This window comes from Bicyclus anynana, chromosome 24, assembly GCF_947172395.1.
Source record: "Bicyclus anynana chromosome 24, ilBicAnyn1.1, whole genome shotgun sequence".
NCBI classification, from domain to species: Eukaryota; Metazoa; Arthropoda; class Insecta; order Lepidoptera; family Nymphalidae; genus Bicyclus; species Bicyclus anynana.
The window spans coordinates 8770384-8783067 of NC_069106.1; the positions used below are offsets into that span (position 1 = coordinate 8770384).

The 12684-nt window shown below is 38.7% G+C and overlaps 1 protein-coding gene across 1 annotated transcript in view; it reads left to right on the forward strand.

Moving 5' to 3' along the window:
• LOC112055520 (uncharacterized) overlaps positions 1–6790 on the forward strand; it is a 35775-nt gene extending 28985 nt beyond the window's left edge. The window contains exon 24 of the mRNA XM_052888944.1: positions 1882–6790. Coding sequence (XP_052744904.1) covers positions 1882–2014 — 133 coding nt within the window. The 3' untranslated portion in view covers positions 2015–6790. The remainder of the gene's footprint in view (positions 1–1881) is intronic.
• Positions 6791–12684: the final 5894 nt, after the last annotated feature.

The following is a 12684-nucleotide window of genomic DNA, read 5'->3' on the forward strand; positions in this document are numbered from 1 at the left end:
AAACAAGGGAAGGACCCGTCGAGACCGGAGAGTTATCGCCCAATAACCCTCCTGTCGGCGGTCTCCAAGCTCTTCGAGGTCCTTCTATTGAGGCAAATAGAGCCGCACGCACCTCCCCGCCCGGAACAATTCGGCTTCCGGAGCGAACACAGCACGACTCTACAAATAGCCAGGGTCCTGCACATCATGGCCTCGGCTATGAATAAGAAAGAAACGGCACTAGCAATATATCTGGACATGGAGAAGGCCTTCGATAGGGTCTGGCACGAGGGCCTTCTCTACAAGATAGCAAAAAACACGGAAATACCTACACAGCTACAGAAAATAGTGAATTCCTTCCTCCAAAACCGGCGGTTCCAAGTCAGGGTGGACGACGAACTATCAGAGGAACACGAGATCCGAGCAGGCGTCCCGCAAGGGAGTTGCCTGTCCCCGCTCCTATACTCGATCTACACGGACGACATTCCAGTCCAGCCGGGGGTGCATCTTGCCCTGTATGCGGACGACGCAGCCTACATCTCCACATCAATGAATACCCACCATGCATTGCGCAAGATGCAATCTCAGTTGGACTCTCTCCCGGAATGGCTCCGTAAGTGGAGACTGAAGATCAACCCCAAGAAAACCCAGGCGATGGTGATGGGAGGAATTCACTATCCACCTGTACTTACATACCAAGGAGAAGGAATACCCTGGTCCAAGACTGCCAAATATCTTGGCGTGACGCTGGACAGGAGACTCACGATGAAGACACATATCAAGAAGACAGCCTCTAGAGCAAAAATAGCGATGCATCTTCTAAAACCGATACTCTCCTCGCGCCTACCGCTAAGGATAAAGATCGGAACGTACAACACCTATGTACGTTCCATCCTAACGTATGCCACACCAGCGTGGTATGCCTTCGCGCGGGAGAGTAATCGCAAGACGCTACGAGCACAACAGTCCATGGCCCTGCGCCGTATCGTGAACGCCCCTCGCTACGTGAGGAACCTGACTATCGCCAGGGACCTCCGTATCGAGGACCTAGACTCGGTCATCGTCAACCAGGCGATCCGAGTCTACGCCAAAACCGCTACGGCGCAGCACCCGCACATACGGGAAATAGCGCCATGGCACGCGCGCCCGCCCGATCGTTGGGCTCTACCGCGAGACATCCTAGCCGAAAGAAGTCAAATGACTCCATCGTGAGACTCCTGCCCAGAGAAATCAGGGCACAAACCAGAAGTCTAAAGTCGTCAAAGAGGGAAAAAACAAAAACCCTACAAACGGGTAACCCAACGACCACTCTTCCGTAGGAGAGTGCGAATGAAACCGCACGCAGGAGGCGTATGCCTCGGCCGTGCTTCCCCCCGGACCCAGGCGGGTCCGAGAGAAGAGATACTAGGAAAAATCACTTCCGCTCGAACAGTGAACCGATCAAGAACCCTGAACCTAAGAGTGTGAAGTCCTCAACATCTGTGAACCTAGAACCCCGAAGATCAAGAACCAAGAACCACGAACCTCTGAACCTCAAGATCCAAGAAACCCTGAATATCCTGAACCAAGAACCCCTGACCCCGAACCATTGTAAAGATCCCAGAACATGAATATACAGTCCACTTAATCGATGGAGGGCTTTTAATTTATTATGATTAATCCCTCCCCAACACTTATCTATACCTACATATAATAATTTTTTATCAATCGCTTGGCGGTGCGTCTTTGTCGGTAGGGTGGTAACTAGCTACGGCCGAAGCCTCCCACCAGCCAATTAAGAAAACCTCAATAGCCCAGCCGAGGATCGAACCCAGGACCAACGTCTTGTAAATCCACTGCGCGTACCACTGCGCTACGGAGTCCTTCAAAACTTCACTGCAAATTCGTGTTTATTGTTTCCAGGTCTGGTCTGATGGTGACCTTCATCATGATGATAGGTCTCGCTGTCTCCATCTCCATGATCCTAGACATCAAGACCATGGACCGCTTCGAGACCAACCGTAGCAAACAGTTGACTATTACTGTTAACGAATAACTCTTAGGAGATCCAAAAATTGTACACAACATGATTCCCGTATAAACCATTGCTATAATGAATACTTAAGTTAAACCTTAACTGTATTCAGTGCCTTAACTGAGAAAATCAATGATCAAGACATACAGATCGTATGGTAAAAAGGATTTGATTTAGTTTGTTATCAAAGTAAAATAGGTATAGATCAAGAATCAATGAGGAAAATTAAGGTAGGACGAAATTCTAAAAATGAAAAGTTCAAGAGTCTTAAAGAGTCAAACTGAAAGAGCAAGGTGCAGAAAGTTTAAAAATTTTATGTCCCTTTGGCTGCAGTGTCATATTTTGCAGCGTACCTCAGAACAGCGTTTCTCGGCCTTTTTCAGGCACAGACCCCTAGGAAATCAAGCACAGTTTTCACGGACCCCCTTAATAAAATAAACAGCAAAAAAATCCCTATGAATGCGGCAAAGATGCCAGATAATAGCTATTCTATTTATATAAGCGGATCTTAACGTCGTGTGTCGTCCAGCCCCAGAAGGGGGAGAGTGAGTATCAAGGGACAAGGAGCGAAAAGAGAAAATAACTTGTAGGGAGTCAAGAAGGCGTCCCGGGAACACGCAAAGAGCAAGTACCGGGTTCGCCCTCCCTCGATTCGACCCAAATTACCGAGAGGTTGAACGGGCCATGGGAGGTGGTGGGTTGTCCTCAACTCATTTCTGTCACGAGGGTGTCGTAAGTGACTAAGGATTGCCGAGAGCAATTATTTATCTCCACGCTCTCAACTGTCGGTTGTGGCTCTGAACTAGTGGAATTAGTGGACCCTCAGTGACGTAACTGCCACTCACTGATTGAGTGTGGCGTTTGCGCGCGCTAACTACGCCACTGAAGTTAGCGCCGACCTGTCATTGTACAGCTCGAAAGCTATTGACGCTAATTTTACTGCGCGGCGCTTCACGCAGAAATTGTTAAATACATATATATTTTTAAAATTAACAATGCCGTGTGGCACCGACTGAGAAGGATTATGCCATCCCTTCCTGTCGCATAGCTATCATAAGATTATGTCAAATCAACAACTTGCTTCATGAGTACTACTACTACTAGTACTCATAATTAAATAATATTTTTTTTAACATAAACATATTAATGGTGCAAACAGAAGTTTTTATGAAGACTGAGATTTTGTCACAGACTATGTAAAATAATTGAACAAAATTGTAAAACTTCATGTCCTTTGTGTTGCAATGTCATATACCAATGCCGTGTGGCACCGGCAGAGTAGAATGTTGCCACCCCTTCCTGTCCCGTGGGTGTCGTAAGAGGCGACTAAGGGATTGCCTAGAACAATCAATCTTTACGTTCTCCACTGCCGGCTTGTATCCCGGCCTCCTCGGGGAATTAGTGGACCCCGAGTGACGTAACTGCCACTCACTGATTGAGTGTGGCATTTGCGCGCGCTAACTGCGCCACTGAAGTTAGCGCCGACCTGTCAATGCTCAAAAGCTATTGACGTTTGACGCTAATTTTACTGCGCGGCGCTTCACGCAGAAGTTACACTCGTTTTTTTACTACTTTTACTTCTTAATTTAAACAGACACAGATTATCGTATATCTCGGAAATTAATCATAAGAGTTCTGCGGCTCTAGTGTTAACTAAGTATAGTTAGGTATAAGCAATGTAAATATTAATTATAAGTCATAAATAAAACAAAAATTATGTTTTATTTAATGGCTTCTCTAAGCGGGTAAATTAATTATTTGGAAAGATTTTAATTAATTATTAAAAATTTCTAGTCTTTCCAGAGAAATCGCCAAATGAATATATATTTTTAAAATTAACAATGCCGTGTGGCACCAACATAGAAGAATGATGCCACCTCTTCTTGTCGCATAGCTATCATAAGATTATGTGGAACAGTGAAATGCATCGAAAGCGCGACTAGTACTGTCAGTCATTCAGGCTATTGGCTACAATATAATATCTGGATTGCAGTTATTACTGTTAATGAATAAACTCTTAGGATAACAAAACTCCATTATAATTAGAAGCGTGATAAAAAGTAAAAGCAAAACTGTCAAGAGAGTATAAACAAGTTACAACCACTACTACTGGTGTACTCTACTACTACTACTAGTACTCTTGAAGCAAAAAAAAAAAATATTTTTAACATAAACTAATATTCATAGAGCAAACACAAGTTTTTACGTAGAGTCCTTCTCATAAAAGAAATCCCACGGCTAAAACCTGAACTAAAATTGACAGCGCCTTACACAAATGACAATAAAACTGCCATTAACAAATGACAATTAGCGCCATTAGCGCCGGTAGACTTCTTTCATGAAAAGGATTATAGACAGAGATTTTGTCCTTTGTGTTGCAGTGTCATATACCAATGCCGTGTGGCACCGGCAGAGTAGAATGTTGCCACCCCTTCCTGTCCCGTGGGTGTCGTAAGAGGCGACTAAGGGATTGCCTAGAACAATCAATCTTTACGTTCTCCACTGCCGGCTTGTATCCCGGCCTCCTCGGGGAATTAGTGGACCCCGAGTGACGTAACCGCCACTCACTGATTGAGTGTGGCTTTTGTGCGTGCTAACTACGTCACTAAAGTTAGCGCCAACCTGTCAATGTACAGCTCGAAAGCTATTGACGTTTGACGCTCATTTTACTGCGCGGTGCTGCACGCAGAAGTTACACTCGTTTTTTTACTACTTGTATTTCTTAATTTAAACAGACACAGATTAACGTAATTTATCATAAGGATTATTAAGTTAATATAGCTAGGTATTAAGTGATGTAAATATTAATTATAAGTCATAAATAAAACAAAAATAATGTTCTATTTAATGGCTTTACTAAGCATGTTAATTATTTATTTGGAAAGACAATTAATCACTTATAAAACAGTTTTTAGTGTCTAGATAAAAATTACTAAACAAATATTTTTATAACATTAAAAATGCCGTGTGGAACTCAGAAGATGATGATGCTGATTACGTGGAATAGTAATATCAACAATTATTTCGCGGTACACCGAAAGATTGACTAATACCATATCAGGTCCTTTGGTTCCAAATTGTCTGGGAGGCAGGCATAGTTAACGAGTAACGCCTAAGAGATCCAAAAAGTGGTGCTTTAAGGTTTCTGTGGATATTTAACACATTGACTTCATTGATCTCTGCAGCTAAACCTTTACTTAACTGAAACTATCAATGTACAAGATGTGTGCAGATAGAATGGTTAAAAGGAGATCTGATATTGCTGTTTAGTTTTTGATAAAAATACAATCTTTTATTATCAAGAATGAATAAAGAGAATAGAATGTAGAATAAAATTAAAAAAAAAAACTGGACTAGTGAGAGTCGGTGTCGCCCTTTGATGGAGTGGAGTGACTGAGAGTTCCACATGCAGGATAATTATTAACAGTTCAGGAATTAAATTGCACAGTTTTTGGCATCGATTGTCAAGGAATTAACTTAGCCCTCCACTCATTGGTCACAAGTCCAGGAGTTTTGGGGAGGTTTACTCTCTACTACCCGCACCCGTACCACCAACCCAATCCAACCCGTGCAAAAAACCAATTCAAACAACATTGCCGTGTGGCAGCGGCTGATTAGAATACTGCCATCCCTTTCTCTCCGTGGGTGTCGTAAGAGGCGACTAAGGATAGCCGAGAGCATTTTGATCTTCATGTTCTCAACTGCCAGTTGTGGCTTCGGACTCCTCGGGGAATTAGTGGACCCCGAGTGACGTAACCTCCACTCGCTGATTAAGTGTGGCGTTTGCTCGCGCTAATTACGCTACTGAAGTTAGCGCTGAATGTACAACTCAGAAACTGTTAACGTTTAACGCTAATTTTACCGTGCGGCGCGTGACGCAGATGTTACACTCGTTTTTTTATTATTTTAAACAGACACAGATTATCGTATTTCTCGGAAATCTATCATAAGAATTTTGCGGATCTAGTAACACTAGATCCGCAAAATTCTTATGATTGTTAGGTATTATAGTTAGGTATTAAGTAAAGTATATATTTATAAATATTAGTTATAAGCAAAAAAACAAAAACAATATTACATCTAATGACTTAACTAACACTTATTATATATAATTAACTGATTATAACTAGAATTTGTATGCAATGTAGAAAAAAATTTGGCGAAAGGGCTAGTCAGATTTTTTTCTTAACGTTAATGATGCCGTGTGGCACCGGCAGAGTAGAATGTTGCCACCCCTTCCTGACTCGTGGGTGTCGTAAGAGGCGACTAAGGGATTGCCGAGAACAATCAATCTTTACGTTCTCCACTGCCGGCTTGTATCCCGGCCTCCTCGGGGAATTAGTGGACCCCGAGTGACGTAACTGCCACTCACTGATTGGGTGTGGCGTTTGCGCGCGCTAACTATGTCACTGAAGTTAGCGCCGACCTGTCAATGCTCGAAAGCTATTGGCGTTTGACGCTAATTTTACTGCGCGGCGCTTCGCGGATACGTTACACCCGACCTTTAAGTTATAGTAAGCGATTCGAAATTTATACACTTATTTAATTATAGGCATAGTAATAAGTAGTTTAAACAATAAAAAAATAATTTAAGGACGCATACATTTCCTTTAGTATATCTATTTCAGGTTATCAAGTATCGAATATTTATAAATATAATACTAGTATAGCTGTAAGCAAATTACACGAATAATATTATATATTTAGTAAAATTGAAAAAAATATAAATTTTGAATGAAGGTGTACATAAAAGTGTTTAGACAAATAAACCTACATATCATGAAAAATATTATATAATAGTTTTATTTATTTAAAGGAGATGGTCCATTTCAGATCCACTCTTGTACTCGTATCATTTAAATTTAAAAAATACAAGGATTTTATTAAAATCTAAAGAAAGTAAATAAATGTAACTAAATAAAAAGAAATAAATCAAATTAAAACCCAAGTTTTTGAGCTATATCAAGATGGCGCCCATAGAGCAACTATGACATGACAATTGATAGCAAACATCAAATCGACTACTGCATTGAAAACGTCATCCATCCGCCATTATTACCCCTATTAGTGTTGCATTTCTTGGGATAGAATGAATATTATTTCGAAAGAATTAAAATAAATTCGTAGATTTTTATAATCAAAAATAGTTATAAAAAATATTCTCTTTTAATTCCGCCAGGGTACAATGACTGATCCTGGGCTCCATACAATTTTGGACCATCTCCTTTGTATTCCACTCCTGTGTGCATCTACCTATATGTGTACCTATATGCTGAAGTTTAGTGTGTCTGAGTTATTGTTTAAAAAAAAGACTTTAAATACAATTAATAGACACCCGAAAACTTCAAAGGTTGTTGTTATCACCGGACTTCAACCGGACCGGTTATTATATTAACGGACTTTAAAAAAAGGAGGATTCATAATTTGAGTGTGAGAGTGAGTGAGAGTGATTCTTATTTTGACGTTTTTTTTTGTATGAATGTTACGCGATTACTCGAAGACACCTGATCCGATTTGAATAATTATTTTCTGTCTGAAAGGGTTAAATGTGACGTGAAGGGTAGCAGTAACAGTACCTTGGAAGGAGTTTTAAGGGACCCCTTTAGAATGCATCAACAATCACCTTCCCTGCCCGACATGTTCTGTAAGCCCACACTAAACGATTTATGATAAACAATAATTACAACAAAAAACATATTGCACAAAATCACTAACGCAATTGGCAGCGTGACGGTGTCGACGCTGCCTAACAAACAACTGAGCTCAAGTCATCAAATACTTCTTATTTATACCAACACTGATACCTGCAATAACATAAATAATTATTTATGCTAATACCACCTGTAATCGAGGTACTTTTGGAGTGGGGTCCATTGTATGTATGAAATACTGAAATTAGCTTTGTAGTACTGAAATAAATAAATAAATAAATAAGTAGTGTTTGTGTATACTAAATAGATGCCTACAATACTACATACACTGTCTCATGTATTGGTAGTGGGAGCAATGGAGCAGTCTGTCACCGGCGCTAGATCGGAGTGGTCGTGTGGGGTCTGCTTGCCATACCAGTGTAGGGATGAGCTATGTATGTAGTGTTGTAGGCATCTATTTAGTATACACAAACACTACAAGCCTATTCTCCCTGTTGGTGAATATTCTTTCGGCTAAGATTCTGATGGAGTAATCTAGTAAAATATACAAGGTTTTTAGTGCATTTTTCATTTCTGTATTGTTCTGAATAGTGGGCCCAGTTTCGGACATCTCATTATATGAACTCGCGGTTATCAGCTACTCGGAAATAAGTCATTTGGATACACAGAATAAAGAATAAATCCAGAAGGAGTGTTTACAAGCAGCGTGGTGAAGCCGGTGAAACCCATAAAAAACGAAACGACACGCGTCTCCTTGACAACCTTTTTTCATAATTTGTATTTCAAAATTTAACACTAACAACAATTAAATAATCAATAATTAGTTCTTTAGTTTATGTAAATAATTTTTAAAATATTTAAAAACATAAGACGCCAGTTTTCTTGAACAATATTGAAAATGACTCATGCGACGCTTCGTGTCGTACTGATGCGAGAATGTATTCGTTTTTGAATTTTGTATTTGGAGCGGCTACGACACCGTGTTCTGTGCGCTCTATCTGTGTCAATCTGTTTTTGAATATTAATTGAACTTAATTAATTACAAACCACAAGTAGGTATTGAAGTGTGACTTTATAATCGACGGCGGATGTATCTAGGCAGACAGGACGTGCTTTCTATAATACCTAAATTCCTAGGTTATACGCCAAACTTGTTTCTACACTTACTATTATTACTTTATATTATAATAATATTCATAGCTATAATTTCTACTCGTGTATAATCTATACTAATATAATAAAGCTGAAGAGTTTGTTTGTTTGTTTGATTGAATACGCTAATCTCAGAAACTACTGCTCCGATTTCAAAAATTCTTTCAGTGTTAGATAGACAATTTATCGAGGAAGGCTATAGGCTATATATTATCCCCGTATTCTTACGGGAACGGGAACCACGCGGGTGAAACCGCGCGGCGTCAGCTAGACTAGTACAAAATCTATTGAATTGCTAATGGGGATGATGATTAGGTTTGAATATATTGATTTTTATGTGACAGTAGCAGACGCCGCGCGTTTTCATCCCGTTCCTGTAGGAATACGGGGATACTATATAGCCTTCCTCGATAAATGGGCTGTCTAACAAGGAAAGAATCATTCAAATCGGAGTGCCATTATGTATGGGGCGTTTTTCAGGGATCCGTGAGGATAGTGGTAGTTCCGCAAATATGACCCCCGTAAATCCCTATAGCTCCGAAAGTATTGATCTCAGATTGCCTTACAGACAAAATTGCTTTATTATTGGCATACTCCTAATTTATACACAATTTAAAAAGCTGTCATCATCCCTAATTTTTTAACCCACTTTTTAAGTAAGTTTTAATTAAAAATAAATACACAAATAAATGTAAACTAAAATATTTAAGACTACTGTACTGTTTGTAATTTGTAGTTGTTAAATTTTCTGAAGACTGTTTAGCTTACTTCGTAAATAATTATTATTGGTTTTTGCATTTTTTTTTATAAAAAATATTTTTTCATATAATTTTGAAGAAAAAAAATAGAAATAATGTTCAAATGTTTGAAGTTATACGTAGCACCGGCATAAATCATTGCTGCGATAGATTGTCCAGCGAAACAAAAAAAGCATTGCGTTTATCACATAACTTTCACTTGTTATTGAAAAGTGATTATTCAAATTTTATTAGTCTGTCTTGTCGGTTCACTGGACCACTTGACAACTGTGACTATGGTTCGCTCTCACCTCATTGATCTACAAAAAACCGGTCAAGTACGAGTCGAAGGCGCGGCCCCGTGGGTTCTGTATATGAAGCAGCATTGTTTTCCGGTTCAAAGGGTGTTGCTGATGTAATAGGGTCGTCGTCGTCGTTATCAACCTATATTCAGCTCACTGCTGAGCTCGAGTTTCCTCTTACAATGAGAGGGGTAGGCCAATAGTCCACCACGCTGGCCCAATGCGGATTGGTAGACTTCACACACGCAGAGAATTAAGAAAATTCTCTGGTATGTAGGTTTCCTCACGATGTATTCCTTCACCGTTTGAGACACGTGATATTTAATTTCTTAAAATTCACACAACTGAAAACTTGGAGGTGCATACCCTGGACCAGATTCGAACCCACACCCTCCAGAATCGGAGGCAGAGGTCACGGCTCTTCTAGTAAAATACTTTATATTTAATATTATAGTTTGATCAATTTTCGATTTCAATTTTTTTTTTTTTTCGATAACAAAACTATGATAGTGGTAGAATCTCGAGATAAGTAAATATTTTTTACATTATTATTGTACAAACTGACAGCTAACGTTTCACGAATTTCTTAATATTTTTTCATATTGCGACGTGACGGGTAGCAGTGACAGTGATTATACCATCATTTTGTGGTAGAGCAAGTACATCGACCAGGTCCCAGGACTTGTGACCTTGGGAGTAGGCTTAAGGGATCCCTTCAGAAAGCATCAACACTCACCTTCTCTGCTCGACATGTTCTCTATGCCCACACTAAACAATTTATGAGCAATAATTACAACATAAAACATTATTGCACAGAATCAATAACGCGACAGGCAGCGTGACGGTGTCCACGCTGCCTAACAAACAACTGAACTCAAGTCATCAAATACTCTCTTATTCATCGCAACACTGATAGCTCTCTTCCACAAATTATATATAATGAATACCACCCGCAATCGAGGAACTTTTAAAAACAATATTGGCAGTTGAAATTTTTTCACAGCTCCATAGAACTCAAATCCGGGTCCTACGTGGTTAAATCTACGTAATTCCTGTTCCCGTAGCAATACGGAGATGAATGAAACGTCTCTATGTAACTCTCTGATAATGTAGTTTTCCACTGATGAAAGAATTTTTAATAACGGTTTAATGCTTTTGGATGTGAAAGCTTAAGAAATAAATACATCACGTTCGCATGTATAATACTATACTACAGCCTTTCTTGATAAGTACTGTTTACCAACAAACAAATTAAAAATGAGGGTATAAATCACTAGTCACTTCACAACTTATAATAATTATAATTAACTTGTTCCTTAATTAATGAAAATAAATTTGATTAGGCTTAGAACATTTTATAAACAAACCATACATAATTTAAAATAAATAAATTATGAAATGACATGATTTTCTAGAGTACTCATTAAGAAAGGCTGTAGTATAGTTAGGATTATTCTACGGAACCCTAAAAAGTGGTTTGATTTTGTAGAATGAATGAAATAGTAGGAATGTATAATAGTAGGTAGGTATATCTACATATTTGTCCAATGTCCTTGTTGTCGCTCACCTTTGAATTTTCTATTGCTTATGTGAAAAAAACTCTGAAAAATAGTATTGACTAATTTTCTCAATATTACGTACTGGTTGTATAAATGCTCATAAGACTTTATTTTATGAACAACTCTGTTATTTTTTTTTATTGTAGAGAACCTCTGGTTCCGAAGGTAGGTTCCACTGAGAAGAGTCTGCGATAGACTCAATAGCTGCTCTTTTAAAATCATCACAGACCAAAGATATCTTATAATACTAGAGATGGAGGCAGTAGCGCATCAAAACTGAGGCGGACAAATGCAATGATAATTTTATACTATAGATTGGTTACGTCCCTACAAAATCATCACAAAAAGTGATCCGAATAATAGGCTACAACGCACACATGCATAATTTTGTCTTTAATTCCATTCCTATTTATGTATATATAGTTTTTACACTTCTTGAACACACAACTCGACATTGTAGACGATATTTAGGTAGTATTTGTTCATATAACGTTCGTTGTTGACCACAACTAACACTGAGTTGTGTATAAATTTCCTCTTTTGAGCGCCTCATTTTTCATGCGCTAGTATACATCTAACAGTATTTAACATCATTGGACTAATGTGTATTTAGTCTCTTATTAAACAACGAACGTTATTTAATCAAATAAGGCCTAAATATTGTTTACAATTATGAATTATGTAAAACCTATATATACAAATACTCGTATATACAAAAATATACAATGGAATTAAAGTTAAAATTGTGCATGTGTGCGCACAGTGGTGTAGCTAAATACGTATCAATTTTTGCAGTGATTTTGTAGGCACGTAACCTATCCATTGTATACAATAATCATTGTCACAGACTGTTAATAATTATATGTAATGCGACATACAACTATCAATCAGCCTTACTAACAACCTTATAACGTGACATAATTACAGGGCACTTTCTGTAATTGTCTGTAATCGGAGTCCACACTGTCTGTAATCGTCTGTAATCAGGGTGTTGTAATTGAGCCGCCGATGGCTTGTGTGTTCCAGTTTCTATTGTCGCCTTTATAAGTTATATGCCATATTAATGGCGTGATTTAGCATATTCCTGTGTGTGTCTAGCACTCGGTCACTTTCGCGTATATCATTATGTTTGTATGTCACGAGGTTTTGTTTTTGAGATAAGTGTTATATTCGGATTTTAATTTGCATTATGTTTCCTTCCTTCGTTGTAATATTTTGTTTATCGTCTTTTATTTATAACTAGCTTTGTAACTAGAAAATCTCATCCCCATATTTTTACATGTTTTATAC